The sequence below is a fragment of the Bos javanicus genome, chromosome 4, assembly GCF_032452875.1.
Source record: "Bos javanicus breed banteng chromosome 4, ARS-OSU_banteng_1.0, whole genome shotgun sequence".
Lineage (NCBI taxonomy): Eukaryota > Metazoa > Chordata > Mammalia > Artiodactyla > Bovidae > Bos > Bos javanicus.
Window position 1 is genome coordinate 115,212,001 of NC_083871.1, and position 18,470 is coordinate 115,230,470.

Consider the following 18,470-nt stretch of genomic DNA (forward strand, 5'->3'; position numbering starts at 1 on the left):
GAGTACGTCAAGATTGTATATTGTCACCCTGCTTATTTAACATATATGCAAGTACATCATGTGAAATGTTGAGCTGGATGATGCACAAGCTGGAATCAAGATTGCTGGGAGAAATACCAATAAGCTCAGATGTGCGGAGCAGAAAACAAAGAACTAGAGATCCTCTATGAAAGTGAGAGGAGAGTGAAAAAGTTGGCTTAAAACTGAACTTCAGCAAACGAAGATCATGGCATCCGATCCCATCACTTCATGGCAAATAGATGGGGAAACAGTGACAGACTTTATTTTTGGGGGCTCCAAAATCACTGCAGATGGTGACTGCAGCCATGAAATTAAAAGATGCTTGCTCCTTGGAAGAAAAGCTATTTCTAGCTTATGGTGAACGGTGTCAGATTCTTGATCTCCAAAGAAGATTTAGTTTCAGGACCAAGCTTGATCACTCAAGCGCTTTTGTGTAGCAGTTTTATTAAAGTATGAAAAGGGACAGAGAAAGGTTCTGACAGAGACCTCAGAAGGGGATGGAGAGTGCCCACCTCCCTAGTCTTAGCAAGGGAGTTATATACTGTTTTAATTAGTTATTACAATAAGAATGTCTCAAGATTGTAAAGATCTTACTAGACCCACAATTTACATTTTAAGATAACAGGATTAGCCAGAAGGTCTTCAGGAAGGAGAAACTGTCTTCAAGCAGGATACATTGTTTTTATATAATCCTTAATACAGTTGTTTGTTGTGTAATCATCAGTTCTAGGCTTAAAGAAAAAAAGTTTCTTTTTAGTTTTCTGTGACTGTGACTAAGGAATGTAGAGAGAGAGAGAGAGAGAGAGAAAACACATTTGTCTTTTCCTCCTCCTCGAGAATTCTAGACACCTCTCTCTACTTCCAGAGCACCAGACCCTCTTCTCCTCCTTGGGGATCCTGGACTTCTTATCAACCTGCCTAGGAATTGACTCTCTCACTGTGACCAACCTAGAATATTAAAAAGCAGAGACATTACTTTGCCAACAAAGGGCTGTCTAGTCAAGCTATGGTTTTTCCAGTAGTCATATATGGATGTGAGAGTTGAACTACAAAGAAAGCTGAGCCCGAAGAATAGATGCTTTTGAACTGTGGTGTTGGAGAAAACTCTCGCGAGTCCCTTGGACTGCAAGGAGATCCAACCAGTCCATCCTGAAGGAAATCAGTCCTGAATATTCACTGGAAGGACTGATACTGAAGCTGAAACTCCAATACTTTAGCTACCTGATGTGAAGAACTGACTCATTGGAAAAGACCCTGATGCTGGGAAAGATAGAGGGCAGGAGGAGAAGGGGATGACAGGATGAGATGGTCGGATGGCATCACTGACTCGATGCACATGAGTTTGAGCAAGCTCTGGGTGTTGGTGATGGACAGGGAGGTCTGGTGTGCTGCAGTCTATGGGGTCAGAGTCAAGAATCAGACAGGGCTGAGTGACTGACTGACTAACTGAACTGAATGTTTCACCTAAATGTTTCTACTCAGTATTGTCTGCAACATTTTGTTGCAAAGTTACAAATTTGTAACTTTAATCCTTTGTCTTAATGGCTCCATTCATTTTGCTTAGAGAAAGTTTTCTTCCACTTCCAAATAAAGTGGATCTTTTTCTGTGCCTGTCTTAACTCAACAGTGCTGCAGCTGACCTGACAGCACTTTGATCGGTGTCTGACTTTCCTTTTGTGCGGTGGTCATTTCCCATTGGTGTTACTCTTGTGGGATGTTTTTGATTGTTTGGGTACTGGTGTTTTGTTTTTTAAGCTTTTGAATTGACATGTGGTGAAAGAACTAATAGTTTTTGGTTGGCAGATAAGAAATTGAACCATTTGCTGTCTTTCGGGCTTATGGCATAACATTGTACAAAACAGCTTAATTTTTGAATTGGAGCTTACTGATGCTGATTTGCTTTGTCCTGGTTTGGGGGGGCATGATAATTTTTGAAAAAATTATTTTATACTATAGAAGTTAGTAATGTATAAGTAGTATTGCTTTGTAGATTTCTTGTTTGTACATGACTTAAATAGTGTTTCTCTGCTCTCACGCTCAGTGAAACGATTTTATATGTGCAGTGGGCTCTCTACAGACAATTCCTGAGGGGGCTGTGTGAAGCCTCCATGAAGACCCGATATTACAAGAAGCTTAGGAAAACATTGCTGTTCAGTGCCCTATTGTTTATAACACATCATAAGGAGAGGGAAAATGGGATTATTTGAACTCTTTCAGTTATAAATTTGAAATGAAACTGTTGAATCTAGAGTGGGCATTAGGGCAGGTTTAATCTTTGATTGGAGGGTAAAACTTTTTAAAAGTTGCCTATTTATAATAGCAGATTTTAATATTCTTGGGTTAAAAGATGTAGTCTAATAATTTTACAATTAGAAGGGACCTTAGATGTGCTGTCATGACTTGTGTAATACTTAGGTTTTACTTATGAAAAGTTAGAACCTCAAAAATATGAGCAGAGTGAACGTGGTCCAGATCAAAGGTGAAGAAGCAGGTATCCATTAACCTGGGCGGATGAGCACGTCAGCTCTGCGGCTGCTGCTGGTTTCTCAGTACTAACGCAGTGGGCCTGTGGTTTCAGTTGTGGAATTCCTTTATTTTTTTATTCAGTGCTATCCCTGTGTCTTCTTACATTTGACTTTCTGTTAATGACGCACATGGGGTCCTAAGTAAATTGTTCACAAGTGTTACTTGGTAGTTTGGGAAACAGTGAGTATTAAATTGGTATTTAATTTTTTCAGTGTCTTAAAGTGCCTAACGTATTTATCCTTCTCTTTTAGGAAACTGAAAATGGCCCTTCAGCAATGCTAGGTCTATAATGGGAAGTGTCACAGTTCGGTATTTCTGTTATGGATGCCTTTTTACATCTGCAGCCTGGACGCTTTTGCTTTTTATTTATTTCAACTTCAGTGAAGTGACTCAGCCACTTAAGAATGTGCCCATCAAGGGGTCTGGGCCCCACGGACCATTCCCCAAAAAATTTTATCCCCGTTTCACTCGAGGTCCAAGTCTAGAATCACAGTTCAAAGCAAACAAAATTGATGATATGATAGATAATCATGTTGAAGATCCAGAAAGAGGCAACGTGAAATTCTCTTCTGAATTGGGTAAGTGTACCTGATATTTGCTAGCAACGTGTCGAAATATTTCATCGTTGGAAGTGCAAATATTCTTTAAATCACGTATTGTTCAGAGGACTAGACATGTGACTTTTTTCTGTACTGATGTATTTTGTTCATGAACTAGCTGGGGTCCTGTGATTTTTGCAGACAAAGTAAGGAGTTATATTCTGCTTTGTTCAGTTCTGACTTCAATATTTTATGAAGACTTTGGAGAAACTATGAGGTCCAGAACTGGAGGGAGGTGGGAGAGGGCAGAAAGGAAGAAAAATTAAGTGATTGGAAAGAAAATGGAACCTATGGGGGAAGATTTTAATTGCTAGCATTATTTAATAAGGGAAAGCAATGGTTGAAAAGTGACTATTTTAACATATTTTGAAAGGCAGAGTTAAGACAGGACATAAACCATTGGGTTTAGAAATAAACTGAGACTGCTCCTGCTAAGTTAGTTCAGTCTTGGCTGACTCTGTGCGACCCCATAGACGGCAGCCCACCAGGCTCCCCTGTCCCTGGGATTCTCCAGGCAAGAACACTGGAGTGGGTTGCCATTTCCTTCTCCAATGCATGAAAGTGAAAAGTGAAAGTGAAGTCGCTCAGTTGTGTCCGACTCTTAGCGACCCCACGGACTGCAGCCCACCAGGCTCCTCCGTCCATGGGATTTTCCAGGCAAGAGTACTGGAGTGGGGTGCCATTGCCTTGGGACTACTTATATCTAAAAAGATTTTTACTTACAAGTAAAATTATTGAGTCGCTGGAATATATTTATTAAATATAGGAGTTTTTTTATTCTTCAAAAATTACAGTCTGTTCAGTTTGGAAGCAAGACTGAACACTGCAGTTCTAGAGTTCTGGTTTCAGCAAATTTTATTTTAAGGGATATATGAGCCATTTTGGTTATCTTTAAAACTTAAGAACATTGATCTTCATTGAAGAATCAAATAATAAGTAATTTAAGAGTAAAAGCATATAGTGAGAGATTCTGAGAGATTGAAAGATCCACAGAATATAAAGGAAATGTAAAAACAGATTTCATCAGTTTCTAGAATTTAATCATTTCCTAATACAGGAGGTCAAAAGTATTGAAAATTATATGAGGAAAAGGAAGCTTTTACTTTATTTTTCATAAAATATACCTTCTATTCATTTTCAAACAGCCATTGGGACCTTCTTAAAAGCATTAATGGAAATTTTTCTAACTTTTTGTTTATAGTAATTTTTATAAAATTTTTATAAAGTTGTAACATTGGGTTTGCCATTTTTAATGGACTTTGCCTTTGAATGTAGTAGTGAGAGAATTGTAGATATTTGAAGTGACAAACTCAAATTACCCATCAGAAACTAAATTCTTTATAAAAGATCCTAAAGATCACAAAACAATTAGAGCTAATAAATGAATTCAGCAAAGTCGCAGGGTATAAGATCCACACACAGAAGCCAGTTGTATTTCTGGACATTAGTGATGAATAGTCCAAAAGTAAAATTAAGAGAACAATCTCATTTACAGTGGAATCAGAAAGAAGTACTTAAGAGTAAATATACCAAGGAGGTATAAGATTTGTACATCAGTTGTGCTTCAGAGCACAACAGAAAGAAATAAAAATAGACCTAAATAAATAGAAAGACGTCCTAGGTTCATGGATGGAATGCTGAGTACTGTTAAAATGTCAGTGCCACCCAAAGCAACTCACATTGAATGTAAGCCTTATCAAAATCCCAATGGCCTTTGTTGAAAAGATGGAGTAGCCGAGTCAAAAGTTGATAAGGAATTGCAGGGTGCTCTGAAGTCTTGAAAAAGAACAAAGTTGGAGAACACATACTTCTCTTCCAAAACTTCCTAACAGTGTGATACTGGCATAAGGAAAGATACGTACATCGCAGGATAGACTGAGAATCCAAAAATAGACCCTCTGACATCTGTGGTCAAGTAGCATCTATGGTAACGCCTAAGAACAAGTAACGTGTGGTCAGAAAGGGGTGCTAAGAGCAGCTAATGTGGAAAGGATGGTCTTTTCAGCAAACGGCGCTGGGCCAATTAGATATCCCCATGCAAAGGAATGAAGTTGAACCCTTATCTCATATTGTATTATATTAACTCAGAATGGATCAAAGACCATAAAACCCTTAGAAAAAATCTTCGGGATAAATCAAATAATAAATTGGGAAAACACTGCATTCTGTATTTCATCCCTTCACACCTGTGTATCTGTAAAACAATCAGCATTCTTAAGAACAAAAGTTCACTCAACTTTAATTTTTTTCTGTTACTATTTGCCCATTAAAAAAAAAAAAGTGGCAGTGAAAGTGCTCAGTCCTAACCCCTGGACCGCCAGGGAACGCCCGTTCTTGACTTTTAAAATCCATGTTTTCCTGAGTGTTTGGCCATGAAATCTTTTTCTTCATTTTAACCTCTACTAGTAAAGTAATGCTCAAAATTCTCCAAGCCAGGCTTCAGCAATATGTGAACTGTGAACTTCCAGATGTTCAAGCTGGTTTTAGAAAAGGCAGAGGAACCAGAGATCAAATTGCCAACATCCACTGGATCATCAAAAAAGTGAGAGAGTTCCAGAAAAACATCTATTTCTGCTTTATTGACTATGCCTAAGCCTTTGACTGTGTGGATCCCAATAAACTGTGGAAAATTCTGAAAGAGATGGAATACCAGACCACCTGACCTGCCTCTTGAGAAACGTATATGCAGGTCAGGAAGCAATAGTTAGAACTGGACATGGAATAACAGACTGGTTCCAAATAGGAAAAGGAGTATGTCAAGGCTGTATATTGTCACCTTGCTTATTTAACTTCTGTGCAGAGTACATCATGAGAAACGCTGGGCTGGAAGAAACACAAGCTGGAATCAAGATTGCCGGGAGAAATATCAATAACCTTAGATAGGCAGATGACACCACCCTTACGGCAGAAAGTGAAGAGGCACTAAAAAGCCTCTTGATGAAAGTGAAAGAGGAGAGTGAAAAAGTTGGCTTAAAGCTCAACATTCAGAAAACGAAGATCATGGCATCTGGTCCCATCACTTCATGGGAAATAGATGGGGAAACAGTGTCAGACTTTATTTTTGGGGGCTTCAAAATCACTGCAGATGGTGATTGCAGCCATGAAATTAAAAGATGCTTACTTCGTGGAAGAAAAGTTATGACCAACCTAGATGGCATATTGAAAAGCAGAGACATTACTTTGCCAACGAAGGTCTGTCTAGTCAAGGCTATGGTTTTTCCAGTAGTCATGTATGGATGTGAGATTGGGACTGTGAAGAAAGCTGACCACCAAGAATTGATGCCTTTGGACTTTGGTGTTGGAGAAGGCTCTTGAGATTCCCGTGGACTGCAAGAAGATCCAACCAGTCCATTCTAAAGGAGATCAGTCCTGGGTGTTCTTTGGAAGGAATGATGCTGAAGCTGAAACTCCAATACTTTGGCCACCTCATTCGAAGAGTTGACTCATTGGAAAAGACTCTGATGCTGGGAGGGATTGGGGGCAGGAGGAGAAGGGGACAACAGAGGATGAGATGGCTGTATGGCATCACTGACTCGATGGATGTGACTGTGGGTGAACTCTGGGAGTTGGTGATGGACAGGGAGGCCTGGCGTGCTGCGATTCATGGGGTCACAAAGAGCCGGACACGACTGAGTGACTGAACTGAATTGAATGTCCAGTGGGATTAGTTTTCCATGACTCGACTTCAGGAAATGCTATTATAGGGGAGTCGTTCTGTGAGCAGAGGCTAAATGTTTGATGTGGGAAAGAGAAAGCAAAAGGAAGCTTACTATTCTAGGTAAAGGTGAGATTTCTGACAGTGTGAGAGCAAAGGTGTTAAATTATAGTGATTTTGATTAGCTCTGTGGTGGACCTTCTTGACTGTGAAGTTGATTAAAGTCTGGAACTGGAGACATTTTACAGAAAGGGTTATCAATAGTCAATTTTCTAGGGGAAGAGTCCATATAAAAACTTGGGGTAAAAATTTTTTTCTAGAAAACAGAACCAAAAAAACCTCTTGCCCAGTTAATTGGGGCCTGTTGAGATCCATATGGGGTTCTGTAATCTGTTGTTTTTATGGTATAAATCATCATTAAGTCTCTTTTTTTCTTGGTCATAGGTAAGTTTTTTTTTTTTTCTTGAAACTATTCTTAAATTATGGCTAATGAGCCATAATTTATGGTTAAAGTACACTTGCTTTTTTGAGGAAAGTTTGACTTAAACCTTGACACAGTTTTTTGAAAATGGAGACAAACTAGGTTTGAGAAACATGGCTATTAACCTATTTATAAGAAGTTAAAGCCAAGATTTTCTTTAAGTTTTGTTCTTCATTTACTTTTTTTGGCTGCACTGTTGCTTTGCTTGGGCTTTCTTGAGTTGTGGCGAGCAGTGAGTGGGCGTCTCATTGCGATGGCTTCTCTTGTTGCGGAGCACCGGCCTGGGCACCTGGGCTTCTGTACTTGCAGCTCGTGTGCTCAGTAGTTGGGGCTCACGAGCTCTAGAGTGCACGCTCAGTGCTTTGGTGCACAGGCTTAGTTGCTCCGTGGCATGTGGGATCTTCCTGGACCAGGGGTTGAACCCGTGTTGCCTGCATTGGCAGGCGGATTCTCATCCACTGTACCACTAGGGAGATCCCCAAAATTTTCTTGAGATCATAACAGGAATTGTAGCATTCATTTCCAGATTTAATTCACTGACTGTGACTTCATTCTTTTGCAGGTATGATTTTTAATGAACGTGATCAGGAGTTGAGAGACTTGGGCTATCAGAAACATGCCTTCAATATGCTTATCAGTAACCGCTTGGGCTACCACAGAGACGTGCCAGATACGAGGAATGCAGCGTACGCTCCTTCTTAGTTTCTGCTCGCCATTTTAATAACACAGTGCTTTTAGTGCGGTATGATAAGTCATGGGGGTGGTGTTGCTGCTGCTGCTGCTGCTAAGTCCCTTCAGTCATGTCCAACTCTGTGTGACCCCATAGATGGCAGCCCACCAGGCTCCCCTGTCCTGTTAATAATCTGCAATTAGGCTTCGTCATTCATGATACTAGAAAATTTAAGACAGATTTATTTCCACTCTTATTATGCTTGAAGCCACATGGTCTGAGATTGTACTAATAGGGTTCTAGAGCTTGCTGGGTTTCTTTTGAAATGTAAAATATGAAAAATATGAAATACTAATTGCATATAATTAAGTAACCTGAGTATATGTTTATTTTAAATGTTTGTTTATTGGATTCATAACAAAAAGGAATTCACATCAGTGAAGAATTCTACTCGTGATCTCACTTTTCTGTTTTCATTCTTTTTGTTTTTTCAAAGGCTTTTCTTTCATACAGTCAATCAGTCATTCACTCTACAGATCTGTTTCAGCACCGACTGTTTGCTGGACACTCTGTTAGGCTCTGGAAATAAAATAAGACATAGCCCCTCGGTTCCCAGGGCTTAGTGCCTGTCAGGGGAGGTTGATAAAGAAGTGAGTAATTACAGTAGCACAAGAATGAAGGCTCTGATAGGAACGGGTGAGACAGGGCCCCCACCCCAGAGTGACCAGGGAAGCGTCAGAGAGAGGGACTGAACAGTGCGGTACAGCAGGGTTGTCCCCTGTATGGGAACAGGCTGAGGCAGGAGATATACCGTTTGTCAAAGGGACTGAAACAGTTCTGTTTGCCTGTAGTGAGAGAATGGCAAGAGGCTGAAAGTAGGCAGGGCCCAGACGTTGTAAGGCATTGTATGCTGTGCAGAAGAACATGGAATTCCTGATTTTATTTTTTAAGTCAGTGGTTTTTTTTTTTCCTTGTGGTCACTTAAAGCCACCTAACCTTTTTTAAAATCAAAGAGTTGCTTACATGGAAGCTCGTCCATTATCCTGATATATGTCATAGTTTACTCAAATCTTTTTATATGATTGAGCAAAAATTAAAATTTTCAAATACAGATATTCATATTTCCTTTTGAAACTTCATTGAGAAGAAACTGAACATCAGCTGTTGATTGCTGCATTAAAAACTTGCAGTGATTTCAGTAAAAACACATCTTTGTGTAACCTCTGTACCAAAGAAGAAAAAATTCAAGTTTTAAAAACTTGAATTGACTTAAAAATAAGCAGAGTAGCAGGAAACGGAGGGAGAAATTATTAACAATTATAAAACGCTTGAATAAGAAAGCACATTAATAAAAAGAAGCACTTTTTAATAAAAATTGTTAATGATGTAAAGAAGAGGCTCAACAAGGGAGCAGTTAATGTTTAGTGAATGATAACCTAAAACATTCAAGCTTTTTGAAATGTCAGCATTTTCTGATATTCGTCTTTACAGATGTAAAGACAAGTCTTACCCAGCGGATCTGCCAGTTGCTAGCGTTGTTATTTGTTTCTACAATGAAGCTTTGTCTGCCTTGCTCCGGACGGTGCACAGCGTCCTGGACCGCACGCCAGCCTGGCTTCTTCATGAAATTATCCTCGTGGACGATGACAGTGACTTTGGTGAGGAATACTGTAACTGGCAGTGTGGGATCTCTGCTTTGGTTCACTATAGTAATGACCACTGGCCATTCAGTCCCTGAAAGATAGGAGGACCCTCGTGCATGCAGCTGCAGCAGAGCCAACCACAATTACACGCCTGATTGTAGCGTAGTTTTGGAGAAACTGCATTATCTGTGTAATCTGTTTTCAAACTATGCTACCCAAATTAGGCTCTTGAAATTTTCCCCTTGGCTTACCTTTTTAAAATAATAATTTTATTTTGAAATAATCACAGATTTGCAGTGAGTTACAAAGAGGTCCTGTGTGCCCTTTCACCCCGTTTCCGCCATTGGTTACATAATAACACAGTATTGAAAGCCAGAATTTAACATTGATACCACGTGTGTGTACAGTTATTTGCCATTTTATCCCGTGAGTATATTTCTGTAACCACCACTGTAATCACGGTACAGATAGGACTACTCCATCACCCCAAAGATCTCCTACCTGCTACCACTCTGTATTCACACGCACCTTTCTGCCCACACATCCTTAATTCCTGGCAGCCCTCATCTCTGTGATTTTGTTTCCATCTCTATGGTATTGTCATTGGGTTGTTATATAAACAGAATCACACAGTATGTGACCTTTTAGGATTAGCTTTAACTTGGCAAAACGCTTTGGCTTAGGTTTATCTTGTCAGTCTGTCACATCAGCTGCCTCCAGATAAAGTGGATGGCGTTGTGATGGCTCTTAGATGGTCTCTGAACACTGGTACTTTAGGCTTTAGTACATACGTCTTTCACTTCAGTCGCTCAGTCGTGTCCGACTCTTTGCGACCCCATGAATTGCAGCACACCAGGCCTCCCTGTCCATCACCAACTCCCGGAGTTCACTCAGACTCACGTCCATTGAGTCAGTGATGCCATCCAGCCATCTCATCCTCTGTCATCCCCTTCTGTTTCTGCCCCCAATCCCTCCCAGCATCAGAGTCTTTTCCAATGAGTCAACCCTTTGCATGAGGTGGCCAAAGTATTGGAGTTTCAGCATCATTCCTTCCAAAGAACACCCAGGACTGATCTCCTTTAGAATGGACTGGTTGGATCTCCTTGTAGTCTAAGGGACTCTCAAGAGTCTTCTCCAGCACCACAGTTCAAAAGCATCAATTCTTCAGCGCTCAGCTTTCTTCAGAGTCCAACTTTTACATCCATACATGACCACAGGAAAAACCACAGCCTTGACTAGACGGACCTTTGTTGGCAAAGTAATGTCTGTGCTTTTTAATATGCTTCTTACCTTTCTTTAATTCAGCATAGACTCTTCCTAAGAGTGATTTCATGTACACAGCAGGATGGAGGGCAGTCCTCAACCTTGTGAGAGGTGATATTCCCATTTTACAGAGGAGGAAATAGTAATTTGCTTAAGATGTTACCTGGTAGAGTTGAAATTAGACCCAAGGAATCCACCTGCTGGTGCAGGAGACTCAGGTTCTATCCCTGGGTCAGGAAGATCCTCTGGAGAAGGGAATGGCAGCCCACTTCAGTATTGTTGCCTGGAAAATCCCACAGACAGAGGAGCCTGGTGAGCTACAGTCTATGGGAATGCAAGAGAACTGGACACAACTGAGTGATGAAACCACTACCATTCAAGCTTTCTGCTCTTTTCATTAACAGTAAGCTGCAGAGATACACTGGTAAATTATATGCCAGTTACATGTCTTTTCACAACTTGAGTCTTTATTAAGCATTCCTTATGTATCAACAACAGAACTGGTATGCCAGTATACTTAAGTATACAAAATGAGTAAATGTATGTTCAGATCAACGAGAGTAAAATTCTCAAACCTTGGTAAACGTTGAAACCTCATAGGAGAAACGGAAAAATTAATTAAAAAATAAATGATTAAAAAACCTAAGAATTTGCATCTGGACCAAGTAGAAGATTGGCTAAGTAATATAATTCTAAAATTTATGGTGTTGAATTTATTTTTTCATGTCAGCCTGTGATTTGTTTTTCATTCTGTGGGTATTTTTTTCTAAAAGAGAAAACTCATGATCAGTTACAATGGTTTATATGCTAACTATGGAAAGAATTACTTATTAGATCTTGTATGATGTCTGAAGTTATGAAATTTAAAGGTAAATGAGCTAGAATTTATAAAAAAAATAGTGCCCATGGAAGATGCTAAATTATAAATTAGTATAACAATGTATTTACTGCTGCTATTATATAATTCTTGGTAGGGCAAAGAAGTTATTTCTCAACTATTCTGAAATGGAGTAGGACTTAAATTACTTTGAAAAAAGGCATTTACATATCAGTTTCTTCTTTAAGTCTGATTTGTATGTAGTCAGCTGAACATTCATACACTCAAAATACTCATTTTAAACATTCTTTATGCAAATTGTTGAGTTAGTTGCTATGGAAATACAAAAAGTCTGTAAGTTAAGTAACTACTCCTTTAGGCTAGTATTCCAACTCTGATCCCTCATTTTCTTCCTTTTTCTTCCTTTCAGGATAAGCTATGCTCTCCTTTTAAAATAAAGCGGCAGATTCTGTAATACTTACTTGAATGCTTGTTGTTGCAAGCACCAGGTACAGCTCTAGAGTGTCTAAAATACCTGTGCACGCGTCTCATGTGGTTTGAACGATCTTCAATTTCAGATGATTTGAAAGGAGAACTAGATGAATACATCCAAAAATACCTCCCTGGAAAAATCAAAGTGATAAGAAATCCAAAGCGCGAGGGCTTGATTCGAGGAAGAATGATTGGAGCAGCCCACGCAACAGGTAGAACTTCCCGTTGGCTCTTGAGTGATGAGAGCTCTCTTCTCCTGCCCTCCTGATTCCTCATCGGTCTGTGGCGAGTGGAGTCTCAGTGGGCACTGGCAGCAGGAGAGATGAGGCTTGTGCAGTTTGGGTAAGGCCTTTCCCTAATGGAGCCCCGTTGTAACTAAGCCCCGTTGTCCCAAAGCCCAGGCCCCAGGAAGGCGAGCTCTAGAGTCCTCACTGGTCCACTTCTGTTTCTCTCCAGCTGTATCATATCGGTTCAGATTTCTGTTTATCTCTATGGAAGGTTGGTGCCAGTAATTTTCATTTACGATCTGAATAAAAGCTTTTCCTTTTTAAAATACATTTATTTAATTAAATGAATCTCTTTAAAAATATTAAGTGTCTAATATTTCATGTAGTACCTGGAAATATGGCCCCCCCCCAAAAAAAATCATGAAGATGACTTTGGAATTCTGAAACTTTGTTGGGGCATCCCCTCATAGTGAGAAAATCTGCCTTCCCACACACTGCCCTCCTCCGATGACTGGTTACCGGGGCTCATGGTGGGCTTCGCGCTGCTGTCCGCCGCCACCCCTCCTGTACACCCCCTGTCTCGTTTGCGGGGTTCGTTTGTGACTTCATTTGTACTGTCTTCCTTCTTCCCTCCTCTGTCTTCACCTGCAGTGAACAGAAGCAGTTAACAACGAATGAGATGGAGCTCCCCTCCGTCCAGTCCACAGTCACATGCAGGTTGAATTCAGGGCTTGTGATTTGTCTTCTGTAGAGTTCTAGTCAAATAAAGACTCTCTGACTTGGCTGTTTTGACTTAAAGAAGGCACGAGATAGGAAACTGGGGTGTTTGTGGGGTACGGCGAGATCGTGTCACAGAACACTGTACTTTCCCAGTACGTTGTTACTGCAAGCTTTTTCAGGCAACAGTCGTCATCTAGTTTTTTTCTTTATGTCGTGTTGGTCCTTGTTCAAATATAGTTTGGGATCTGTCAAAAAAAAAAAGTTTTGGGGAAATCGGTCTCAGGTTCAGCGTGACCATGTATTATCTTCCTTCATTTAGTTAAACTGACTTTTATAGAAAAAGTAATATTTTTTGAATTAAGAAAAGCTATTAGTAATTTTCCCCTCAAAGGAACCTTGATAAGAGATTGAACAATTTGCTTTTCTGTATTAAATGACATCTGGTGACCTTGTGAAGGTCGTTCACAGGCGCTGAAGGACACGGCCAAGTCCCTGTCACTCTGGAGGACTTTCTTGCTGGAGGTTCTGCTGTTGTTAATTGAAATAGGATGCATTGGTTGCTTTATGAAGTCTGTGTAAAATCTATATCAGTACATTTATTTCATAGATAAAGCTTTGGAATAATAATAATGCTGTCTGATGACGAGATTCTAAGTTGCTCAGGTGTTCAGGAGTAACCATTAAGTTATCAAAGAAACCCTCACTCCTGCTCACGTTTATCAAGCAGAGTTAAAAATGCATGAGAAAATCTTCACAATTTTTATTTTACTGATGAGAAGAAAAGTGTGTCCTCTGGCCCATGAGACTGAGGGAATTGGAAAGGAAATGTGGGAAATGGAGGGCAAGATGGTCACATGGCTGTCGAGTGGTGGATTCACGGGAGCAGGGAGCCATGTGGCAACGTGATGAGCCGGCCACATGGCCCTCGCTCCTGAGAATCCTGTGTTGTCGAAATAATCGGTAATGGGGCACGTTTATGATTCACCAGTGAAAGTGAGCTGTGTTCTCTAGCCTCGGTTTGCTGAGACAGGGACGTGTCACATAGTAAATTCACAAATATATCCATTACAATAATTGTAATAAAAACAGACACAGCTGACCACTCCTGTTGCACTGCTCCACACCTGGCTGTCAGAGAACTGGATGGCTCCAGTGAGCCTCAGAGTCTTTTTTTTTTTTTTGGTTTTTTACTGAGGAGAATATGGATTGTTTGTAACTGTAACTTTTTTCAAGACTTGCTTTTATGGTCTGTGTATGTTCTTCAGTCGTGGCAGCACCCTTGAAGCAGGATTTCCCGGCTGACGGACTCCCAGGACCAATTTGCTAGCTGGGGCTGGAGGGGTGGCGGTCAGCTTGCTCACCTGCACAGGTGTTCTCTCTGGAGCCGGGGGCCTCTTGCCTCGTGAGCGGCGCTGACCTCGGGCCTCTGTGGCTTCCCCGCAGGAGAAGTCCTGGTGTTCCTGGACAGCCACTGCGAGGTGAACGTGCTGTGGCTGCAGCCCTTGCTGGCCGCCATCCGCGAGGACCGGCGGACGGTCGTGTGCCCAGTGATTGACATCATCAGCGCCGACACGCTGGCCTACAGCTCATCCCCGGTGGTGCGGGGCGGCTTCAACTGGGGGCTGCACTTCAAGTGGGACCTTGTCCCGCTCTCCGAGCTCGGGGGACCGGAGGGAGCGACTGCACCCATAAAGTAAGCTTTCTCCTCTCTGTCGGGAAAGTTCCCCGAAGAGAAAACACGCTCAAAGCTTTGCAGAAAGCACAAGTGTTGGCTTGTTTGTCCATGAAGGACTTTTTAGTGCTTGCTGAATTTAATGTACTCTGCCAAGACCTAAGGAAAGATTTATGGATAGAAATTGTCCATGCTCTCAGGATTTATATCTCAGTGAGAAAGGCAGAAGTCAACAGTATCCTGGGATAATTGTGTCGGACAGCCTGGAGGCCCCCGTGTTGTGTTGTTTTTATCAGAGCCCGTGGTTACTGCGTTGGTCATAACACATCTCCAGTTCTTTGCTAGTGTGAGTGGTGCTGTGAAGAACATTTAGTACATAACTACAGTTAGGATTTTAGGATGGATTCCCACCAGTAGTGCACAAAGCCACGGTAGTGGTTTAGTCCCTCAGTCGTGTCTGACTCTGTGACCCCATGGACTGTACCCGCCAGGCTCCTCTGTCCATGGGATTCTCCAGGCAAGGATACTGGAGTGGGTGCCATTTCCCTCTCCAGGGGATCTTCCCGACCCAAGAATCGAAGGCAGGTCTCCTGAGTTGCAGGCAGAGGCTTTACCAACTGAGCTACAAGGGATGCACCACACAAAGTCATAGTATGTGAATTATTTTCAGTTTTCATCCATATTCTTGAATATTATAAATCTGCTCCTATATGTTATTTCTCTTTATTTTTGTTTTGTTCTAAATTTCTCATGTCAATCTCATGTTTATCTGTATTTATACTTTTTTAAGTTCTTGGGTTTGTTCTTTAAAGAAGTTTTTTATTGTGAAAAATAGCATATGTAAAAAAGTACACATCTGTGTGTGTGTATATATATATGCCTACAATTTAGTAAATGATTGTAATCTGAACACCTGTGAAACTCTGCCCGGGTCAAGAAATAGTGCCCACACGGCCTCTGTACCTCTCCTGGCCACAGCCCCTGGCCTGGTCCTCAGAGGCGTCACTACCTGGACCCTCATCGTTTCCTTGCTCTCCTGTAGTTTCACCACCGATGTATGCCTAAACAGGGTACTTTAGTCCAGTTTCCCCTGCTCTTAGACTTCATGAAAAAGCTTTTGAGTTTAACTAGACCCCATTTGTTGGTTTTTGTTTCCATTACTCTAGGAGGTGGGTCAAAGAGGATCTTGTTACCATTTATGTCAAAGCTGTACTGCACATGTTTTCCTCTAAGAGCTTTATAGTTTCTGGCTTCAGTGACAACCCCCTCCAGTATTCTTGCCTGGAAAATCCCAAGGATGGAGGAGCCTGGTAGGCTGTAGTCCATGGGGTCCCAAAGAGTCAGACATGACTGAGCAACTTCACTTTCACTTTACATTTAAGCCTTTAATTCATTTTTAGTTTATTTTTGTGTATGGTGTTAGAAGTGTTCTGGTTTCATTCTTTTACATGTAGCTGTCCAGTTTTCCCAGCACCACTTATTGAAGAGGCTATCTTTTCTTCATTGTTCTTGCCTCCTCTGTCAAAGAGAAGGTGCCCATAGGTGCGTGGGTTTATTTCTGAGCTTTCTGTCTTGTTCCATTAAGCTATATTTGTTTTTGTGCAGATACCATACTGTCTTGGTGACTGTAGCTTTGTAGTGTAGTCTAAAGTCAGGAAGGTTGATTCCTCCAGATCTGTGTTTCCCTCAAGATTGCTTTGGCTGTTTGGGGTCTTTTGTGTTTCCATACAAATTGTGAAATTTTTTGTTCTATTATTAATAGTTCTGTGACAAATGCCATTGGTAGTTTGATAGAAATTGCATTGAATCTGTAGATTGCTTTGGGTAGTATAGTCATTTTCACAACATTGATTCTTCTAATCCAAGAACATGGTGTATTTCTTCAGCTCTTTGTTGTCTTTGGTTTCTTTCATCAGTGTCTTATAGTTTTCTGTATACAGAAAACCATGTACTTGTATATAGTTTAAACTTGTATTAAACTGTGTACAGAAAACTATATATACTTGTCTCTTTAAGTAGGTTTATTCCTAGCTGTTTTATTCTTTTTGTTGCAGTGGTGAATGGGATTGTTTCTTTAACTTCTCTGATTTTTCATTGTTAGTGTGTAAGAATGCAGGGATTTCTGTGTATTAATTTTGTATCCTGTGACTTTACTATATTCATTGATTAGCTTTAATAATTTTCTGGTGGAACCTTTAGAGTTTTCTATGTGTAGTATCATGTCGTCTGCAAACTGAGAATTTTATTCTTTTCCAATCTGGATTCCTTTTATTTCCTTTTCTTCTCTGATTGCCGTGGCTAGGACTTCCAGAACGCTGTTGAATAGTAGTGGCGGCAGTGGCGCCTTGTCCTGTACCTGATCTTAAATACTTTCAGTTTTTCGCCATTGAGAAGAATGTTTGCTATGCCTTTATCATGTTGTGGTAGGTTCCTTCTGTGCCTACTTTCTGGAGAATTTTTATCATAAATGGGTATTGAATTTTGTCAAAGCTATTGTCAGCATCCTTCTTCATGGCTTCTGGTTTGCAGGAGTGAAGCTGCCCAGTCATAGGCATGCCTGTCTTCACTTGTAGTTGAGAACACTTTCCCCACACCTCCCACTGGAATGCTGCTGGCACCTCAGCTGGCCTTCGGGTACTTGCCAGCTTCCTTTCATCCGAAGCCGACTTGGAGGGGAAGCTGATGGAAACCCGGCCAGCTCAGGTTGCTGACCTGAGTTCCTGGCAGGGTGGGGTGTCTTCTGCTCTTAGACTTTGTGGCAGTTTTCTGGGAAGTCCATGGAGACACCCCCAGGTCTTGTGTCTTCACAGGCTGGCAGCCCTTCTTCTTGCCAGGGCGTTCATTGTGGTGCTCTGCCCACCTCTGCTCCCGGCTCTGCAGGTGGGAGTCCGGTAACGAGCGCCTCTCGGGAGAGCAGGGCTGCCCATGGGGACGCTGCCCGTCTGCGCCCTCCCGTTCTGGGGCTGGAGGCAGGCAAGTGCCAACTCCACTTTAGGCGCCTTCGCCAGGGCGAGGAGGATCCTCAGACTGTCCTCCGTATTCTCAGTCTTTGTTTTAGTGCAATGGTCAGTTTCTTCATCATCTTCATGGGTGTGTTTGTTTCATTTTTGATATCATTTTTAATTGAAAACATGTATTCACAGTAACATATCACAGTATAGAACAATTCAGGATGAGAAGTGACCACGTCTACCCCTGCCCCACTCTCAGTCCTTTCCCCTGGTTTTATTTCCTGGTCTTCTGTTTACTTCCTGAACTGTAAATGGTAGTATGTGTAATCCTCTTTCCAACATCACACCAACTTCAGACCTGCTCTGCTGGGAAAAGAAAGGCAGTTCATTTTACATCACTCCAGGTACTCCTTCTCTCTTCCTGTTGCAGTGTGGTTATTTTGTTTCTGTATTGGTTCTTTTTGATACTTAAAAAAAAAAAAACATTGTTTTTTGTTCTGACTTTTGACAGCATCATGTGACACCCTTCTCTGAATGATAAGGATAAGCTCTTTCACTCTGAATACACGAGGTTGCTAACTTCTTGAGTTGTATGTTTAAATTTTAAAAATTTTTAGCCTTTTTTCTTTTCTTATATATATATATATATATATATATATATATATATATTTAAAGATGGTAAGTTTTCTTCTAATCATAGCCTTAGCTGCATCCCACAAATTGTGACATACAT

At 41.0% G+C, this 18,470-nt stretch overlaps 1 protein-coding gene across 8 annotated transcripts in view; it reads left to right on the forward strand.

Annotated features, from left to right (window-relative positions):
• GALNT11 (polypeptide N-acetylgalactosaminyltransferase 11) overlaps positions 1-18,470 on the forward strand; it is a 52,540-nt gene that overhangs the window by 24,987 nt on the left and 9,083 nt on the right. For 7 of the 8 annotated variants that reach the window (XM_061415247.1, XM_061415251.1, XM_061415250.1 and 4 more), the window contains 5 exons: positions 2,799-3,125; positions 7,845-7,968; positions 9,444-9,610; positions 12,254-12,379; positions 14,558-14,807. In XM_061415247.1, coding sequence (XP_061271231.1) covers positions 2,837-3,125; positions 7,845-7,968; positions 9,444-9,610; positions 12,254-12,379; positions 14,558-14,807 — 956 coding nt within the window. In that variant the 5' untranslated portion in view covers positions 2,799-2,836. The other variant, XM_061415252.1, reaches the window with a different exon arrangement.